We start from the raw sequence: 21,517 nt of genomic DNA, 5'->3' as shown, positions 1-21,517 counted from the left end.
GTTCCCTTTGAGTACAGTGCAATTACAGGATAGGTAAATCCATTTTTAGTGCCACAAAATTAACATCAAAAGAAATTCTTTGATAAAAAATTTGCTCTTCTTTCAACCAAAACGATAGACAAGCAAGGTGGTCCAATAAATACACAAGTAGTAAAAAGTGTACTGACTGAAAGGAACTTCGATATTCCATTTAGACAAATTGATTTTCTAGAAGGCAGCCCTAAGGCTAATGCCCCGTGGGGCCGACAAATGCAGGCCAAGCATCAGTCCCTATGCTGCAATTAGATGAGTGTAATTTTTCGTCAAGTTTGTGGCAAAAAAGACATCCGTAGACACCAATGAGTGAAAAAATTGTCATTTGTCAAAAAAAGATTTGTCACCCATAGATTTTAATGCATTTGGCTAATTTGTTGCGGTTCTGCATATTTTCTGCAAAGCGAAAGGGGGAATCCTGCCCGGTTTTCCTTCCGGGTCAAAACCGAATGTACCCAGGTGTCTGTGACTACAGAGGTCAGAACACCCAAAACAACTTAAAAAAAAAGGAAGACCATAAGACATTTTGGATCATTAATCTGACTCCCAACTCCTGGATGAAGACAGAATGAGGAGAAACAGATGCTGAGAGAGAAATAATGAATATAAACTTGATTATTTCAGAAATGATGCAGATTTTTTAATTGATTGTATTGATAAAGTTTCTTACTTCACTATGAGAAAGCTGATATTAAATTTTCTTTTTGACGATGGTTCCCCTTAAAAGATAAAAAAAGCCAAACCCTACCTTCAGAGGTTTTCCATTGCGCCCATAGATCTTCAACCGTGATATGCTTATCTTCTCTGTGCAAATGGTTGTGTTTCTGCGAGGCATCTTTGTAGTTCAAGTCCTCTCGAAGAAACTGGAAAAGAAATTTCCAAATAACATTTTTAGAATATTCAAAGTAAGGAAGCTATTTTTGTCACCCACTTCCCCCATGCCACCAAATACGTTAAAAAAAAAAAAAAAAGACCTTAGAAATGATAAACATGTTTAATTGAACCAGATTCCAGAAATACCGTATCTTCCACATAGCTATCACATCATCAGTCACAAATATCAGCCACAACTACAGTACAAAACTTGTGTAGGATAGCCAGCCTTTTGAGATATATAGGGGACCACAATGCTGGTAATTTCTCATGTTATGTGTGTCTATATATATATATATATATATATATATATATGTCATTTCATTTTCTACGTTATATTTTTGAATCTTTGGGTGTCTACAGATTTTGTGTATAATAATTATCTTTGGGCAACTAGAGGGTTTTTTTTTTGTGGCTTTCGAATTACTTAGCACCAAGGCAGTGGTTTCAATGGAAGACTGCTAGATGAGTAAAAGTAGGACCTGAATAGAAAGCTGAGCAGTAGCAATAAAGATGAAATGGTAGCCTCAAATGAAAAAAAATAAAAAAAGAGAGACCAACTGAAAAAGTTGCTAAAAAGGGGACTTTCTATACAAGGTAACTTAAAGGAACAGTAAGACCAAAATATGAAAGTGTATCAAAGTAATTACATTATAATACACAAAAGCCATGAATATCTTGTAAATTCTATCCTTATAAACGTTGACTAGTGACATCATCAGTTATGAACGGTGAGCAGTGATGTCATTTTTGTCACATGACTCACTAAAACGTGTGTATTACAATAAATAAAGTACCCCTTGTTGGAAAATATAAGGATATTAGAGGTAACCTCGGCATTCCATCACCTGTATATAAGCACTCTGTTTTCGGCCTCGTACTTTTATATGGTCATGAAACTCCTCGGTAACTTATAATATCCTTATATTTTACAATAGCGGGTACTTTATTCACTATATAATGTACTGTTGCCATGCACTAGTAAAAGTTCTTCAGAAACTTTACTACAGTTTATATAAACAAGCTGCTGTGTAACCACAGGGGCAGCCATTCAAGCTGGAGAAAAAGGCACAGGTTATATAGCAGATAACAGATAAGCCCTGTAGAATGCAATGGAGCTTTTCTGTTATTTGCTGTGTATCCAGCGCCTTTTATCCTTTTTTTTTCCTTTTTGCAGCAGCTTGTTTATATAAATTATAGTAGTCTTTCTGAAGCAAACACACCAGTTTTAACAGTGCAGGGCAGAGGTAAATGTAATTTTTTTTTGGTGTTACTGTTCCTTTAAGGTGAACTATCCCATGGAACGCCAGTCAAAAAATAAAAAAAACCCAAAGCAATAGGGAAGATAAATGGCATTCAATAGAACATTATTTAGTGCAGAACATAAATAACCATAACAGCAAATTGGACACAAATCTGGATATGTTACTTTTAAGCCCCTTTTATTCATGACAACTGATCAGGTCTGGCTGAGGAGATATTAAAATCCTACAATATTTCTCTAACTTGAATATTCATGTTACATGTTTATAGCCCTATAACTATAGAATGGCCAATTCTAATCAACGTTTCAATTGATCTTCATTATTTATTTTTTTATAGTTTAATTATTTGCCTTTTTCTTCAGACTCTTTCCACGTTTCAAATGGGGGCCACTGACTCCATCTAAAAAAACAAATATTCTGTAATGCTACAAACTTAGTATTATTGCTACTTTTTATTATTCATCTTTCTATTCAGGCCTCTCCTAATCATAATCCAGTCTCTTATTCAAATCAAGGCTTGGTTGCTAGAGTAATTTGGACCTTAGCAATCAGATTGCCGAAATTGCAAACTAGAGAGCTGCTGAATAAAAAGCTAAATAACTCAAAAACCACAATTAATAAAAAATGAAAACCAATTGTAAATTGTCTCAGAATATTACTCTCTACCTGATACTGAAGGTTAATTTAAAGTTGAACAATCCCTTTAATATGGAAATGATGTGTTTTGGAAGGATCTGTGACAATTGAACTGTGATATAAAGACAGTGACAATGGCAGCCATGAAGTGGTAGCGGGGAAATGAGAAACAAACACACCAATCAAATTCACACGGAAACAAAGGAACTAGAACTATTTTTGACTATAGAAAACAGCAATGCGCAAAGTCCAATATTGCGATAATCAGCAGCACCGAGGGTAATTGTGGATCCACTTGTCCACGATAAAAAACAAGGTAAATGCAAGGTTCAGTGCGCTGGGAAATGATACGTTTTTGCTCAAGTACCTAAATACTTGGGCACAGGATACCAGCTTTCTCTTTAAATACATGCGGTACCAACTTCTGCGATACGCTACAAACAATAGATCTCCATGTGAGTAGATCCGGTTGTTCTTTTACTACCCCTGAAAGGAACGTATTACACCATATACTGTATTCTTTATTTAGGTACTTGGGCAAAAATGTATCATTTACCAGCGCACTGAACCTTGCATTCACCTTATTTTTGACTATAGACGTCTCCCAACACCAACGTATCACTTGTGGACATAAGACACAATGGGGCAGTTACAAGTATTTAAAAGAAAATAAAAGAAAGCACAAAAATTTATCAAATATATATACAGGTATTGGACCTATTATCCAGAATCATCGGGACCTGGAGCTTTCCGGATAACGAGTCTTTCAGCATTTTGGATCTTCACACCTTAAGACTACTAGAAAATCATGTAAACATTAAATAAACCCAAGGCTGGTTTTACTTCCAATAAGAATTATTATATCTTAGTTGGGATCAAATACAAGCAATTTTTTTCTTACTACAGAGAAAAAGGAAATAATTTTTGAAATTTTTAATTATTTGATTATAACGGAGTCTATGGCAGACGGCCTTTTCGTAATTCGGAACTTTCTGGATAACGGGTTTCCTGATAACGGATCCCACACCTGTACCACAACAGTATCACCTCTGCACATAAATATAAAGCAGAATTGTGATATTATGCATATGTTCATCATTCACATCAGGTCCTGCACCAGTGGAGCTTACAATCTAAAGTGTGTTATCACATTCACACACAATAGGGTCAATTTTAGCAGAAGTGAATTAACCTGCCAGGAAGTTTTGGAGTATGGAAGGAAATTGGGGTATACAGGAGGATATTGGCTTGGTTGAAATCAGACCTGGGACCTCAGTAGCAAGGTAGCCATGCTAGCCACTGAAACAACTTGCTGCAAAGCCATTTGTAAATTCTGGATCGAAAGGAGTTAAAAAAAAGTCAGTAAAACTTGGTAGTGAATGCTGCTGCCTTTCACACCACATTTTTCATGCTAAAGACTCTTCATTATGAATTTGTGTTATTGAGTTCAATGTATTACATCAGATCTGTGGTGGTATCACATAACAGTGTAAGTAAAGGCTCCCATACACGGACCGATAAAAGCTGCAGACAGACCGAGTTGGCATCTTATTGGCCAGTGTGTGGGGCAATTGAAGGGCTTCCCCAATCGATATCTGGCCAGATTTCGATCGGGCAGGTTAAAAATTCGATCCGACAGCTCGTGTAGGATGCATTATGATCCGATCGTTTGGGCCCTAAGGCCCGTGATCGGATCAGCCCGATATGGCCCACCTCAATGTGGGCATATCAGGGAGAGATCCGCTCGTTTGGCGACATTGCCAAACTAGCAGATCTCTATGGCCACCTAAGTTAAGGCGGTCAAACATCTCAAGATCAGCTCATTTGGCACGGTCGCAAAATGAGTGCTTTCCCCAATATGTCCACCTTGAGGGTCAAAGTACTGAATTAAAGGAGTGGTTCACCTATGGTTAACGTTTACTATGTTATAGAATGGCTAATTCTAAGTTACTTTTCAATTGGTCGTCTTTGTTTATTTTGTAAACTTTTTAAATTATTTGCCATTTTTCTGCTGACTCTGTCCAGCTTTCAAATGGGGGGGGGTCACTGACTCCATCTAAAATGCTCTGTAAAGCTACTAATTTATTGTAATTGCTACTTTTTATTACTCATCTTTCTAATCTAATTGTGTATCCAGTTCATAGACATTCTAGCACATAAGATTTTGGGATGGTGAAGAGCCTGCCTTAATAACAGCGTCTAAAGTCGGTAAAATTCGTTCGAGTTTTAGACATTCAAATTTTTTCTTAAATAAACTCCCATTCAAATTTCAAGTATATTTGAATTTATTAGAGTAAAAATTCAAATTCGACCTTTGATAAATGGGCCTCTTATTGTTTTTGTACTTTTTATTATACTTATCTTTTTAGTCAGGTCCTCTCCTATTCATATTCCAGTCACTTATTTCAATCAAATGATGGTTGCTAGGGTAAGTTGGATCCTAGCACCTAGAATGCTGACATTGCAAACTGGAGAGCTGCTGAATAAAAAGCTAAATAACCACAAATAAAAAATGAAAACCAACTGCAAATTGTGTCAGAATATCACTCTCTACATCATACTAAACGTCTCAAAGGTGAACAACCCCTTTAAAATTGCCTTACACGTTGACAAACCTGCCAATTTAGCCTCTACATACAACCAGACAAATATTTAAAGAGCAAAAAAATACATTGAACAAGGACCCCAATGGGCTTGCCAGATGGGGTAGGGAGATTGGGCACAGATTCACTCATTTGGTAACCTTGCCAGTAAAGCAGATCTTGCCATGTTTGCTCAGCAAAGAGAGCCATGAAAGCATTTGATCCCCATTTATCTTCCTATGTTAGGACTAAAACCATTTCTTAATGCAATCTTTACCAGACAGTAATCATGTTTTACAGAGGTTTAGCTCTACCTGACCAAAAGGTCCTATGGCTCATGTATACCTACCAATTGTTTCAAAATGTCAATACATTTACAAAAGCACTTTGCTAGCACCATATAATAGTCCAAGTTTTTAGCAACAGATAAGCACCCCCTGCAGTCTCCTTTTTCTTTTATACCTCTTACTATACAGACACTATAATTATAAATTCACGTTTGGTATCCTGCTCCAGCCCTGTAAATATACATGTATGGGATTTATTATTCGGATATAAGTAAATAGCCATATCAGCCATCGACAAAACAATTACGATCTTTCTTGGAAAAGATTTTTCCAAGAAAGATAGTTTGTTTTTACACACACGTGTATAGCGGAATCGTCAGATATACAGGTAGAAACAATAGAATTCTACCTGTATCTGACGATTCAGCACTAACAATGGCCGATGTTTGGGTCCCTTCAAAGGCACCCGATCAAAATTTTCTGTCAAGCCCGATCGACAAGCCGACCGATATCCAAGTCTTCTGCCAATATCGGTCGGCTTGTTTCCCACCAAACACGCACAGAATATCGTACGTAAATTTTTGTACGATATTATCTGTGCGTCTATGGTCACTTTTATCCAGAAAGCTCTGAATTACAGCCATCTCCCATAGACTTTATTTTATCCAAATAATCCAAACTGATTTCCTTTTTCTTTATACACGTATGGGACCTGTTATCCAGAATGCTCGGGACCTGGGATTTTCCGGATAATGGATCTTTCCGTAATTTGGGTCTTCATGCCTTAAAGGGATACTGTCATGGGAAAAAAAATTTTTTTCAAAATGAATCAGTTAACAGTGCTGCTCCAGCAGAATTCTGCATTGAAATCCATTTCTCAAAAGAGCAAACAGATTTTTTTATATTCAATTTTGAAATCTGACATGGGGCTAGACATTTTGTCCATTTCCCAGCTGCCCCATGTCATGTGACTTGTGCCTGCACTTCAGGAGAGAAATGCTTTCTGGCAGGCTGCTGTTTTTCCTTCTCAATGCAACTGAATGTGTCCCAGTGGGACATGGGTTTTTACTATTGAGTGTTGTTCTTAGATCTACCAGGCAGCTGTTATCTTGTGTTAGTGAGCTGTTATCTGGTTACCTTCCCATTGTTCTTTTGTTTGGCTGCTGGGGGGGAAAAGGGAGGGGGTGATATCACTCCAACTTGCAGTACAGCAGTAAAGAGTGATTGAAGTTTATCAGAGCACAAGTCACATGACATGGGGCAGCTGGGAAATTGACAAAATGTCTAGCCCCATGTCAGATTTCAAAATTGAATATAAAAAAATCTGTTTGCTCTTTTGAGAAATGGATTTCAGTGCAGAATTCTGCTGGAGCAGCACTATTAACTGATTCATTTTGGAAAAAAATTTTTTTCCCATGACAGTATCCCTTTAAGTCTACTAGAAATTTATTTAATCATTAAATAAACCCAATAGGCTGGTTTTGCTTCCAATAAGGATTAATTATATCTTAGTTGGGATCAAGTACAAGCTACTGTTTTATTATAACAGAGAAAAAGGAAATCATTTTTAAAAATTTGGATTATTTGGATAAAATGGAGTCTATGGGAGACAGCCATTCCGTAATTCGGAGCTTTCTGGATATCGAGTTTCCGGATAAGGGATCCTATACCTGTAATAATAAAACAGCGCCATGTACTTGATTGAAACTAAGATGTAATAAAACATTATTGGAAGCAAAACCAGCCTATTTGGTTTCATGTTTACATCATTGGCCTGTGTATGGCTTGCCCAACCAATACCAATCGGGTAAGCTTGAAGCTTGTAAAGCGGGCATTAGATAAAAGTATGGTCTCCTATAAATAATCCTGTAGAAGGCCCGCAAGTAGGGGCTGCAACATTGAATCCAATTTTTTTGCTTTTTCACCATGAGAAAGACCTGTGTGGTTATTGGCTTAATATTATGTATGTATTTTAAACCAGCACCCAGGCATATCCTTTTGATGATCCTTGTGCACCAGTTTTGGGACTGTCTCCTATAAATATATATGGCTAGATCTGCATATCTGCTGGAATAAATCAGGCTTACCCAATTGTTTGGCTCCAAGGCCAACAACCGGATTTTAATAGGGGCTTATATAAGGCCATAGGACCTCAACAACAGGCATATCCAATCCTTATATGATGATTTATTCACCATTTCTGACAGATAACTGGTTGATCCTTGGCCAGATTTTGGATTGGCCGACTGTTTATTTGCCCCATGTATGGCCCAATAACTGACTTGGTCTAGAGGAGCCAAAACTGCGGCAAAAACAGGCCAGAGTAAAGCCATCTTAACACAGCTTGTCCCTTTTCTTTTTTTGATATATTATATCATACATTGCTCTTCTCTACATTTTATTAATTCACACGTAAATACTGAAAAACAGATGTGTTCTAATACAGGTCATACATGTGTATGTTTGTTTAAAAAAAAAAGGACAATTTACTATTATTCTAATATATTCTATACACATGACATGGGGATGAATGCATGTATGGTACATTTAATGGTAAATGAATATGGATATGAAACACGTTCACACGCACACACATTCACACACGCACAGAATGAGCACTTACTTTTAGCTAGCTGGGAAGCATGAAAAGGAAACCAAAATCATTATTGAAGATCAGAAAATGCATTTAGAAATCGTGCAGAAGCAGACCAAGGTTCAGAATAATGTCAAGGACTGTAAAATGGCTCATGGGAAAATCATGAAAATGACATTAAATGAAGTTACTAGCCAATCGATCTCATCATTTAACTTATTAACGTTATAAGATTTACATAACAAAATGCAGACCAACATGAAGAGCTTTCCTCCCAAAGCCAAAATGAAGTTGGGGTGGAATTTTTTTTATGTAAGTGTACAATCCGGAACAAGAAAAAAAGAATTACAATTAAACGTCTAAAATGTATTTCATACAGGAGGTTTAATTTCATGGTTATATACCTGAATTACAGAATTTGCAGGAATTCTGCTATGAACAAACCAGTGGTCTAGTCCAAAACAGAATAAAGAGTATTTTAACACAACTGGAAATCTGAAAATTGAACTATTTTAATAGTCAAAATTAAATTGGCTGTTGAAGTATCCCGTATAATAACTGCTAATATTAATAGAAAAGGTTTTTATTAGAACCAATGGTAAATCCAGACACCAATGTTTTCATGGAGCAAGTACAAATACTTTTTTGGCATAAATGAGCATTTCCCTGCTTCCACTGGTGACATAAGGGACCCAAACAATTGTCTAGGAAATATAAATTATTTCTTTAGAAATAATTAAATGTTGAATGGCTATACACTTCCTTATGGTCTTGCCATTGTGTGAGAATATGCTCTCAAATTTGATAAAACCACTCATTTTCTACAAATTCATATATGCTCTTTAAGCTTAAGATCTCTTCATACAGTATACCTGCACCACAATAAATCAGGCTCCCTCTCTATAAGAATGTTCATGAAATCAAGGATTTTACTGTATAAAACAGAACCTGCGTGCCATAGCCAGTAAAATTCATTTACCTCCAGTGGACTATACTAAGGGTGGAGATTGGAGTTGTAGACCAATGTAAAAACATTTTTGTTACATAAAACATCAGAAATTGCTCTCCCATGCAATCCAAAAGCCATTGCCCACAGGCCACAAGTATTCTCTTAGCCCTCAATGAGTCTGGAGAATAAGTGTTGAATGTCAAAAAAAATAAAAGTAACGGTATGGGATCTGTTATCTGGAAACCAGTTATCCAGAAAGTTCTGAATTACGGAAAGGCCGTCTCCCACAGACTCCAGTATAATCAAATAATCCACATCTTTAAAAATGATTTCCTTTTTCTCTGTAATAATAAAACAATACTTTGTACTTGATCCAAACTGCGACAGAATTAATCCTTATTGGAAGCAAAACCAGCCTATTGGATTAATTTAATGTTTACATGATTTTCTGGCAGACTTAAGGTATGAAATCATGGAAAGATCCATTATCCAGAAAACTCCAGGTCCAAAGCATTCTGGATAACAGGTCCCATACCTGTATAGAGAATTTGAGCCCCTTCAGCCTGGACGTTCACGGTCACGGTTTCATTCATTTATGATAATACTGGAGTTGAGCACAGGACACAGAGTTTTGGGAGTGCGCAGTTGATTATATAGTAAATAATGCACCCCCTACTGTAATTTACACAGATATTAGAAGTCACAGAGGAGTTACGTGACCATATAAAATCACAAGGCCGCAGGCTCACATAACTCCGAGGTGAATTCCAATAACTTTATAAATTTGGTATGGGGTGCATTATTACATAGGGAGCGAGATTGACTGATGGTGGGGTTACAGAAACCATTGTATGAGAGGTGAGGGGTTAAGGATGAGGGAGGAGGGCTGAGAAGGGAGACATGAACGCTAAGTAACGTGACGGGGGAGATCTGAGATAGGTATACGGCCAGGATGGAGGAGTAAAAGCGCCTGTTTGGATGAGTAATGAAAATACTGGGAGAGGCTGCATTCGGTGTGCTTAGGAGATTGCGGATGATGTCCTAAAATGGTTTCCGTATAGGGGCAACAGACGAAGCAAGACTGGAGAAGGAACAAGGGTGGGAGGGGCAGAAGGCGTGAGATTTGAGATTGATTGATGGATGGTTGGAGGCAGCAGGTGAAATGAGATCGGAGAGGCGCAGAGGGAGCAAGAGGAGGATGGATGGAGGGTGGGAGTGGAAGACGGAGCAATACCGGAAAGGGACACAGGGTGGGAGAAAGGCCAAGAACTGAGCGGGTATGACTGGAGAGGGAATTGTGAGTGAGCGCACTGTTTGAAATAAGGAAGTGGGTGACAGGCTGTAGTGAGAGCTCTGGGGAAAGTGCTGCAATGACAATTGCTGGCTCTTTAGTTATAAACGGTGCGCTGTTTATAAGGATATATTTTACAGTTTGGTCCCATAGGGACCTGACCAAACTGTAGATTATATAGTGAATAAAGTACCCCCTCTTGTAAAATATAAGGATATTATAAGTTACCGAGGAGTTTCATGACCATATAAAAACACGAGGCCGAAGGCCGAGTGTTTTTATACAGGTCATGGAACTCCGAGGTAACTTCTAATATCCTCATATTTTACAACTGGGGGTACTTTATTTATTATAATACACAAATTTTAGTAAGTCATGTGACAGAAATGACATCACTACTCACCGTTTATAAGGATATAATTTACAGGATATTCATGGCTTTTGTGTATTATATAAGGATACTGGCACAACTGTACACATTTAAAATGCATACAGTTGCACTTTACACAGCAAAACGCCCAGGCACTGGTGGTGTTTCATGTTCCAAGGCCTTACTGGAAATAAAATACTTTACAGGGCCCCAAAAACCTGGAGATGATGAGAAGATGTGCATTTTGCCCACAATAATAGATGTTTTAGAGCCAGCAGGAACCTCTCAGCATCCACTGGATGTATTGTCTCTACTGCACAAACATCAGTGGAATCCACTTATGTCATCAGCCTACGGGAATCTGAGTAACGTCCCATCCTAAAACAAACAGTATGTACAATTTAGCACACGGACATAGAGAAACTCTTAACACAGATCAGGATACCAGGGTCTGCGTGTGTGCGTAAGTACATTTGCACGTGTCAACAAACTCCAACACTGAGCATTGTCCCATGAACCAGAACACTGAAAAACATATAATAAACATACACATATAATGCCATGATATATGCTCATTATGCATATATCCGCATGCTCGCCCACCCCCAGCAAGCTCATGGCCATTATTACTTGACACCAAGGTTCCATTAAAATACTTTCTTCATGGCCATTCGCTTGTCCAATAAGCTCCATGCATTGCATCTGACTGATGCTCTCTAGGCTTTATGGGTCAATGGAGATTAATCTGAAGAATGGGGATATGGTAAAATGATCAAGTTAGAAGGTCTAAAATCATACTTGTTCCATCATGGAAACATCTTATTTACTCAGTAAGAAAAGTAAGATGAAATTCATCAAAACAGGACAACTCAATTTCAAGTCAACGGGAATCATGTGCAGACATTTTCCTGTGATTCCCATATGCCTGAATGAGTGGCAGCAGTTGTGGAATTTTAATATTGAAAGTAACAGGACGGTGAGAATGCTGTGCCAGAAGTTTGGCTGTTGGACTGTAAATATTTAGCTTAGGAAGAAGCAATGCTGAAAATGCATATGCAACTCCATGTCTAATGAAGGAAGGTGATAATGGGACATCACTAGAGCAAAACAATGGGGCGGATTTTCCATTTACATTTCTCTGTCAGGTGTGAAAGTGTTTAATGAAATTACACTTTTATGTGAGCATTCCCTGCTTTGATCAGTGTCAGAATGAGTTATACATCTCGAGCAGTGGAACTCTGCCCTGTCCTATATAAATATCACGACAGATGTACTACCCTGTACTAAATAATCACATTGATCAGTGTTTTTATTACAGTATAGTGGCCGTGTGACAAATATTTGGCTAGGCAAGGGTTTATTTTAACAAGGGAAAAGTTTGCATGAAGGCAAATATTTGAACAGGTGCACATTACATTCTAGATTTGCATAGGAGAAAAGATTGCATGCTTCCAGGTATACTATTAGTAGTCGATAAACACAATCGGGAGGATTTAAGGCAACCAAACCTTCAAGTAATATACTGCAGTCCGACGAATTTAAAAGAAAAGCCACGTATATTTTAGCTATATAATTTCACCTGGTAGGACTTTACTGGCCATTGTAGCAAAATGGAGTAGGGGATGGCTGGGGATCAGAGAAAAGAGCACCTAAAAGTTAAATGAGTGGAAGGATTGCAGTCACAAGGAGGTCATATCTAGACTGACATTTAGCTCTTTAGCTGCTCTGATCAACGAGTGAAGTCATATACTACACCTTTATGTTGTGGAGTCAGAGTGCAGGCCGGTGAAGGCCCAGAAACTATCTTCTTGGTGGATTCCACTTGCAACCCCAGTAGTTCAGCCACTAAAGTCAGGATAGTTACCGTACTCTGGATACAGATATGCAAGACAGAAGTATGTTTTGTCTGCTTTGCCACACAAGTGCACAATGTTACCAAAACATTGCCTCCCTGCTTCACTCAGCACCTACTACTACAAAAAAAAAGCCTTGGCAAAGAAGCTGATGCACAGTGGTAATATGAGCTGCTTGATCACCTTCTATTAACTGAATGAAACTCCCAGCATTCTGTCACACCTTTATGGCAGCTAATTAGCAAATAGGATGAAGAATTTGTATGTATCTGCTCATTCACCTAAACCCTCACTCTTTGCTTAACTCAGCTTTTTAAAATACATGGGCCAAGATCACTGGGTTATGTTAAAAGCTCGAGGGTCAAACATTATTTAGCCGTTATCCCGCTTTTGCTGACTTGGACTTGTATGTCTGTCGTCAGTGTCAGACTGGCCTCCTGGGGTACAGGGACTTTGCCTGGAGGGTCATGAGCTCAGAGGGCTCTTTGTCCTTATTGGAGCACAAAGCATCAAGACAAGGCAAGACAACCAGATGGTTGAAAGACAGAATCTTGGAACACCTAGCATGTATTAACAGACTAGATATCTCATCTGCAACAGCAGAACCTGTAATTGAAGAACATGGAGCTAACAAATACTTTGTATCTTTTCAGGTAATTGAAACAGTAAGATTGGGAAAAAGGAAAGGAGACAATCATACATTGTTATCCAAGAGGGAGGTTGTAAGATTGGGAAAAAGGAAAGGAGACAATCATACATTGTTGTCCAAGAGGGAGGTTAAATGGATGTCTATATTGGACACAATCATACCTAATGGATTGAACAAGGAACGTGATATAAAGTATTTCATAGAGTGAACAATAATATAATAATATAAAACAAAATATACTCAGAAAAAAATTGTAATTATGAGAATCAATTGCGAGACCCCTAGATCAGAAATTAATTAATAAGAAATCACTTATTTGAGTCACCCAAAATTAGAAAGAAAAACAATGAATAAATATGTTGGTTATACTGGAGAATGAGTCATTAAACTCTTGGTTATGCGTATTTGTGACTAGATAAATGTATACAGTAATTATGGACAACATGAATATAGTCTCCTGTTATGGGTTAGGAATTGATACTGTATGAACTGAAGAATTGCTACACTGAAATATCCAGTATATATGAATTTTTATATATTTAAAAAAAATTATTATACTAAAATTCCACTATTGGATGAATTAAATGATATGACATTTATAGATATATAAATAATTCTTGAAATTTCTGTATAAATTAATGTCACATGATGTTTGTTAATATATATACTTTTTATTGATTAATTCTAGCAATATATAACTGTTTTATCATACACGTGTTTATCTAAGGTTGTGAAAGACAAGTTTTATATTTGTAGGATTGAAATATAGATTCATTTTGGACACAATATGATTTTTGATCTAAATTATTTTTTATAAAAAGAAACCTCTTATTCACATATTTGTATACATAAATATTACACACAATAACTATTAATAATAAATTATTTATTCAAAACTTCTTTGGCACAATTTGCCTTTAAATCATTAATAATATGCACGCGTGTGGCTATTTAACCATGGAGACATGTGCACATTGATTACTCTGATGAAGTGCCTAGTTTGAGGTCACGAAACACGTTGGAATTGCACACTCACCGTTATAATGTAACTAAATTTGTGTTTGAATAAAGCCGAGTTGATATTAAAGATACAGACTTTTATATATACTTTGATCTGCACTCCGCAGGGATTCAGGAAGAGATGTAGCCTTTTTGAAACGATCAGTATATCGCAAGAGTTGCGATCAGGTAGGAGACGGCACGGACTGGGAGAGCTCCACCATTGCTGCATCATCGTGACCTGCTCTCACAAAGCATCAACTCTTTGCTACCTTTTCCAGGTTCTGTTATTCATAGGGAAGCATCTATTCCAGGATTCGGTTTGGTATTCTGCTTTTTTTCAGCAAGATTCAGATTCGGACGAATCCTCATGCCTGGCCGGACCAAAACCTTAAAATCATGTGACGGTCACAAAACGATGAAGCAAAAAAATTTTTAGCCGCTATTAGTTTCTTTTTCCCTCCCCATCCTCATTTGCATATACAAATTAGGGTTCAGATTTGGTTCGTTATTTGGCCTACTCTTTCACGAAGGATTCAGGGGTTCGGCCAAATCCAAAATAATGGATTCTGTGCATCCCTAGTTTTTATTCCAAGCAGTGAGACAAATAGTAAGGGCAAGGGAACAAGGAGCATTGGCTCTTTTGCCTCCGCAGATACAGAGATGTGAAGAGACCAGGTCCCTTTCTCTCTACAGAAAAAAACATTTCTCTGAAAATCAAGTGGCCCATAGAGACATACAGTGAGCACCATGGTTTCTCTAAGACACCACTGAGTCCATTTTCTACATCACTTTCAGAATTACGGGTAAATGTACTAAAATTCAAGGTCACATTTCTTTCTGTGATTCAAGAAAATCTTGGGGCGAAACCTGATCACTAACTTTTTCAAACTCAAATAGAAGATTTATCAATCACAATAATCTCAAACCTGATAAAGTTTATATAGAAGTCAATGGAGAGGGGTGTTTTCAACATTTAAGCAATTTTATTTTTGAAGTAATTTAATTAGTCAACGTTAAAGTAACAAGGCAATTTTCAGGGGCAACTTAACACTACCTAGTTTTTCTGTTTGATAATTATTTTCCTAAACATGCAAGTGACTGAGAAAAATTATGTAAAAAGAGCTCAACAGTGTCTAATCGCATATTATACCAAAAATAATAATTTCAATGGCTTTTAATCATTTGTTTTTTCTCTGTAATAATACAATAGTACCTTTTACTTGGTGGTCACTAAGCTGCATGAATCTATATTGGTGGACAAATCATGTTGGCTTTATTTTATATAAATATTTTTAAAGTAGGGTGATCCAAATTATGGCAAAACCTGTGGAAAAACTCAGATCCCAAGCATTCTGTATAATATCTGTGTTCTGCAGTCTGTCTGTATCCACTGTATTGCTCTGTGATCCTACACAGCTTGAACAATTATGCAACAAACAGAACATACAAGAGAACAGCTGCCCACACACAATAAGTAATAACGAAACTGTAGTCAAACTTTCCTACAGAAAGTGAATTTTCTGTCACAGAAATTTTACCATCCTGCAATAATGGCCACAAGTAAGTGCTCAGCAGAAGACATTTACTTTAACGTCACTGAGGGTTTATGTGCCTGTGCCTCCTAACACATTAAACAAGCTTAATATGGCTTACCTATCACTTACCTATCACTAATCATAGAAGATACAATGCACATGTCCCAGGTATCCATAAACTCTTTTAAAAATCAAAAGAACCCATAGTGACATGCTTTGAGGTAGAGCACTAAACCTCTCCAATAAATGAGGCTTCACTAAAGTTCATCACACTCCACTGGACCATTTTCTACATAATTTTCAATATTTAGGGGAACAGTTATATATATTTGAGATCATCAAGAAAATCACAGAGAAAAAAAAGACACACATATATGTGTGTTTTTGTGACGGACAAAGTTTATGCTGGAGCTGTGGATCATATATTTGAAAATACTATGAAGATGTGATCCATGTTTTCTTCCTTTCACTCTACAATCATTTCTTTTGCATCTTCCCTTATAGAGGTCTTAGTCTGGACTTCACATTAATATTCGTTGGATATATTTTAATTACACTGATGGTAACATGTACATGAATGGATTTGATAGGATGTGCTTTGTCCCGATGCTTTAGAATGTTTGGCATAGGGATGGCAACCTGTGAAGGACAGAGCTGCGTAGATGTTTGGCACAATGTGACTAAAAATATTTAGCATCAAGTTGTGGTAGGTGAGTGATTTCTATACGAGACACATACATGTATATTCCATTGTTGCAAAGAGAACCTACACTCGAGAGCTTTGAATGTGAATTTATTTGGGAGGCTAATCAAAGGCTGGGGAACCAGCCAACACATAAGGGGCACATTTACTATAGGTCGAATACCGAGGGTTAATTAACCCTCGAAATTCAACCATCGAAGTTAAATCCTTCGACTTCGAATATCGAAGTCGCAGGATTTACCGCAATTCATTCGATCGAATGATCTAATGAAAAATCGTTTGTTCGATTAAATCCTTCGAAGGATTTTAATCCATCGATCGAACGATTTTCCTTCGATCAAAAAAAGCTTGGAAAGCTTATGGGGACCTTCCCCATAGGCTAACATTGGTGCTCGGTAGGTTTTAGGTGGCGAAGTCGATGGGCAAAGTTTTTTTTAAAGAGACAGTACTTCGACTATCGAATGGTCAAATAGTCAAACGATTTTTAGTTTGAATCGTTCGATTCGAAGTAGAAGTCGTAGTCGAAGGTCGAAGTAGCCAATTCGATGGTCGAAGTAGCCAAAAAAACCTTCGAAATATGAAGTTTTTTTCCTTCTAATCCTTCACTCGAGCTAAGTAAATGTGCCCCCATAAGTGTTCCAATTACTATTCCCCCTAAATTTGCCCTAGTCCAGTAACCCACTGGGGGCAATCGGTAGTAAATCAATTCACCTGCTGCAGTTCGATAAAAGAACATCTCTTACTGGTTGCTATATATTAATGGAATGAGGCAAATACTCCCAATGTTGGTAATATTGGACCATAGAATACTTGTTGGTACCTGATCAATAGGATACAAACAACTTAAACTGTCGGAAGTGAAGAGGAGCCAGGGTGCATTGACAGATGGAATTTCTAAACCACTGATCAATAAACTGATATTTACAGTAAAATAGTAAATGTATAGCCAGCTTTATGGTTTTCCCTAAGAAAATCTTAAGAACTAGTGTTACCATGAAATGTAGTTTGAAAAATGTTTTCACTTGCAGGAAAAAAAAAAAAAAATTTATTTAGGGGAAAACAAAGCTAAATAATTGAACAGCTCAAAGTTTGCCCCACCTTGTCTGACATAATAGAACACTTTAATGAAGCCATCATATAGGACTGCGCACTTCTGCAAATACACTGTGCAGTCCTACCATTTTCTGTAAAAAGGATGAAATTAATGACTGGCAGTGAATGGTATTTATGAAGGACAAAAATAAATGTTTTGCAAAAAAAAGAAAACATGAGAATAAAAATTATATTGTGCTGAAACTACATGAATTAAATATTTGCGTCTGCGAAAACTGACATTTATATATTTACCAGGGCATGAAAATGGCTAATTAAAGATCATTTTGGGCTTGCATGGGGGTATGCATTACCCTGCACCCTATATAACATTCAACAAGCAGCAGTCTTATCTCACATTACAGAAGTCATTGTAAATATGTATATTTAGCATTACAACAGACTTAATTTGGTAGGGTCTATAAGCTTTTAACTGAAATGGGCATTTCTGTTTAGTAAACTACTTGCTGAAGATGGCTGAGAGTGAATTAGTAAGGAAAGCAAGTGACAGAAAGCTTAGTTGAGAACAAAACCAATTAAAATTATATAGAAGACAGATACAACAACAAAAAACAACATGAATGTTTGAGTAGTATTGAAGGTTTCCCTGCCATGATGAAACTGATCTATAAATATACATGGCAGGAAATGACAAAATATTCCCACTCCTGTTCCTTTAAAGGAGAAGCAAACCCTTGCTACTAAAATCCCCTACCCCCCATAATATACATAGACCCCCTCGCTGCTCCCCCCAGCCTAGGTGCTACCTTTGCTAAATGCCCCTAACTCTTTACTTTCCCCTCGGTGTAGATGCAGGGCATCAGAGTTCAGGGCAGCCATCGTTCTTCTCTTTGGGAAACTTCTGGAAGTAAGTGCCGTATCGGCGCATGCGCAGTTGGAGCAATTTTCTGTTTCGCAACAACTGCGCATGCGCCAAAAATCACGGAAATTGCTGGAAGAAGACCCGAAGATTACCGAAGCGGCTGAAGATAGCGCTCGTGAACTACGCTGGACAGAATCTGCACTGAGGGGTAAGTAAAGAGTTAGGGGCATTTAGCAAAGGTAGCACATAGGCTAGGGGGGAGCAGGGAGGTGAGTCTATGTAGGGTAGGGGATTTTAGTAGCAAGGGTTTGTTTCTCCTTTAAACAATAGCTGTAAACATTATTACTTCTTACCTCATCGCTTTCCTCTACTTCAATACCACCATCTTCATCATCATCCATTTGTTTATGGATTGTACAAATGGCCTCCAGGCTGGACCTGTCATCTTCAGTAACGACAGGCGGACTCAATGAATTAAAAGGGTCTGCAAAATCAAAAAAACAAAACGGGGCCAGATCAGTCATTTGCACCAATAGTAAGTAATCATCTTAATTAAGAATAATTAATACAGCTGTTTCCCATGGGGTAAATCTAAAATATGCTAAATTATCCTTGATGTTTCATTTATTTACAAGTCTCCTTTCAATTACGTTTCTTTACTATAGGGAAACATGTCAAAACATTAGAGGGGATAATAAGGACCCATTGTAAACAGTATGGGGGGCATTCTTGGATCCCCACCCACAGGTTAAGAATCCCTGACCTAAATCTAATCTCACACCATCTAGCTAGCCTTTTCATTAGGTTAAATCAATTGCTTCCAAGTCTGGCCTAATTCCAGTAAAAGCTTCTCACTCAGCACAAGGTATACTAGTAACAGTCCTAGCCAAGGCTGACTTTCACACAGTAGGAAATGTATTCCAAGGAGATGTTTCTCTTACAATTAACATTTAGGTCAGTGATCCTTTTGAATTCTTGACTTGGAGGCAAGTTTTGGTAGCATAAAAACTGCCTAACAGACCCTCCTATAGGCTGCCAGTCCACATAGGGGCTAGCAAATAGCCAATCACAGCTTTGGCATCCCATTGACTTTTTTCTTGTGTTGCTCCCCAACTCTTTTTACATTTGAATGTGGCTCACAGGTAAAAAAAAAAGGTTGGGGATCCCTGATTTATCCAGTTTGCTTAAATTCTCTAGAATGCATCGCCAATTAGGTTCTATATCCAAAATTCTACAGTGCCTAAAGCTGGCCATACAGAGGGAGATCTGATGTCGTCAAACGAGCAGATCTCTCCCCGATATGCCAACATTAAGGTGGGCGATATCGGGCTGATCCTAGGGCCCAACGATCGGCTCAGAATGGAGGCCATATGACGGGCTGATCGCGGGACAGTATCAACAAAAAGATATGGCTGTGATCCAACTGGATTTTTTACCCTGCCCGATCGACATCTGGCTGACTTTCGGTCAGATATCGATCGGGGACACCCATCGGATGGCCCCACACACAGGCCAATAAGCTGCTGACTCGGTTTGTCAGCAGCTTTTAGCGGCTGTGTAAGGGGGCAAGTGGGATTTGTCTTGCAACGTCCTTTGTATATAAAAAAAACATTAAAAAAAACATGAGAGCTACAGTCACCAGATAGAACTACTGCAAAAGGCAACACGTATCAATGGTTTGTTACGAGTTTTCAAACAGTGGTATTAATTAAGTAATAATTACCATCATTTACGGTATGCAAGGAGTATCATATTAATTTTGGCCAAGTACATATTTTTCTACTCTACAATTAGATTAACTAATGGGCACCAGACATCTCACCCCTCAGAGTGGCAAGAGAAATTTTGGTGGCATCTCCTGGAGGGTTGTTCTTGGAGATTGATCATCCTAAATGGACGAAGACAATTTCACTATAAAAATTAATTTTAATGATTTTACTGCTGTGCAGACTGAATTGTAAACTGAAAGGAAACGAAATGTAGAACCAAGTATGAATAAGAAAGAGAAGGGAAAATAAAAATCTAGCCACTAACCCTAGCATTTTAATACAGGCAAAATAGACAGATTTAAAAGAAAAGCAGTGCACCAAGATAATTGAAAGGCCCTCCTTTAAACTTTAGAAAAATAAATTCCTTTAAATGAAAAAGTCAATATTATGGTATTGTCGCTCTAGTGCATAAGTAGTGTATACAGTATTAAGTCAGAAACAAAAATAACCAACAAAATGTTATCCCTTGAATTTTTCCCATGGCTAAGCCTCAAGTCTATAATAGCAGCAGGGTTATCAGTGATCCAGTCACTTGAAAGGGATTATGTACTAACCTTTATTTATATAATGTCAACACATAATAAGCAACACTGGTTTGGTGAGAACCCTTGTTCACATTCATCCCTGCCCTAGAATTACAACAACAAAAAAGACACGTTCTGGATGTAGGATGAAAATTGTAACAACCATAGGCATGCCAAGCAAACATTTAGGGCTATTCCACACGGGGAGATAGCGACGCGTTTGCGGTCGCGGCGACAAAGCGCCGCGACAGTCGCCGCGACCGGCGCAGGCGACAGTTTTGTATGGGCGCCTATGTAAAAACGCCTGTGCTAACCACACGAGGCGATGCGCTTTTCAACAGTCGCCTGAAAATGCCTCGCCAGGCTTTTTCAGGCGACTGTTGAAAAGCGCATCGCCTCGTGTGGTTAGCACAGGCGTTTTTACATAGGCGCCCATACAAAACTGTCGCCTGCGCCGGTCGCGGCGACTGTCGCGGCGCTTTGTCGCCGCGACCGCAAACGCGTCGCTATCTCCCCGTGTGGACTAGCCCTAAGGGCAGAGACACACGCGAAGATTCAGGCAGATTTAGTCGCTCGGCAACAAATCTCTTCTTCGGGTGACCAAACACCCCCTCCCCGAAAAGCATTTCCGCCAGCTAGAATCGAAATCACCGGCGGGATGGCACTCGGAGCACTTAGTTTTCTGAAG

General features: G+C 38.1%; 1 protein-coding gene across 1 annotated transcript in view; it reads right to left on the bottom strand.

Annotated features, from left to right (window-relative positions):
* stim2.S (stromal interaction molecule 2 S homeolog) overlaps window positions 1-21,517 on the bottom strand; it is a 65,731-nt gene that overhangs the window by 30,804 nt on the left and 13,410 nt on the right. The window contains exons 2-3 of the mRNA XM_018243083.2: window positions 18,890-19,020; window positions 782-896 (exon numbers count right to left, since the gene is read on the bottom strand). Coding sequence (XP_018098572.1) covers window positions 782-896; window positions 18,890-19,020 — 246 coding nt within the window. The remainder of the gene's footprint in view (window positions 1-781; window positions 897-18,889; window positions 19,021-21,517) is intronic.

Source organism: Xenopus laevis, chromosome 1S (assembly GCF_017654675.1).
Source record: "Xenopus laevis strain J_2021 chromosome 1S, Xenopus_laevis_v10.1, whole genome shotgun sequence".
Lineage (NCBI taxonomy): Eukaryota > Metazoa > Chordata > Amphibia > Anura > Pipidae > Xenopus > Xenopus laevis.
The sequence above is the reverse complement of the archived record's forward strand: the minus strand, read 5'-3'. Positions and strand labels throughout refer to the sequence as shown.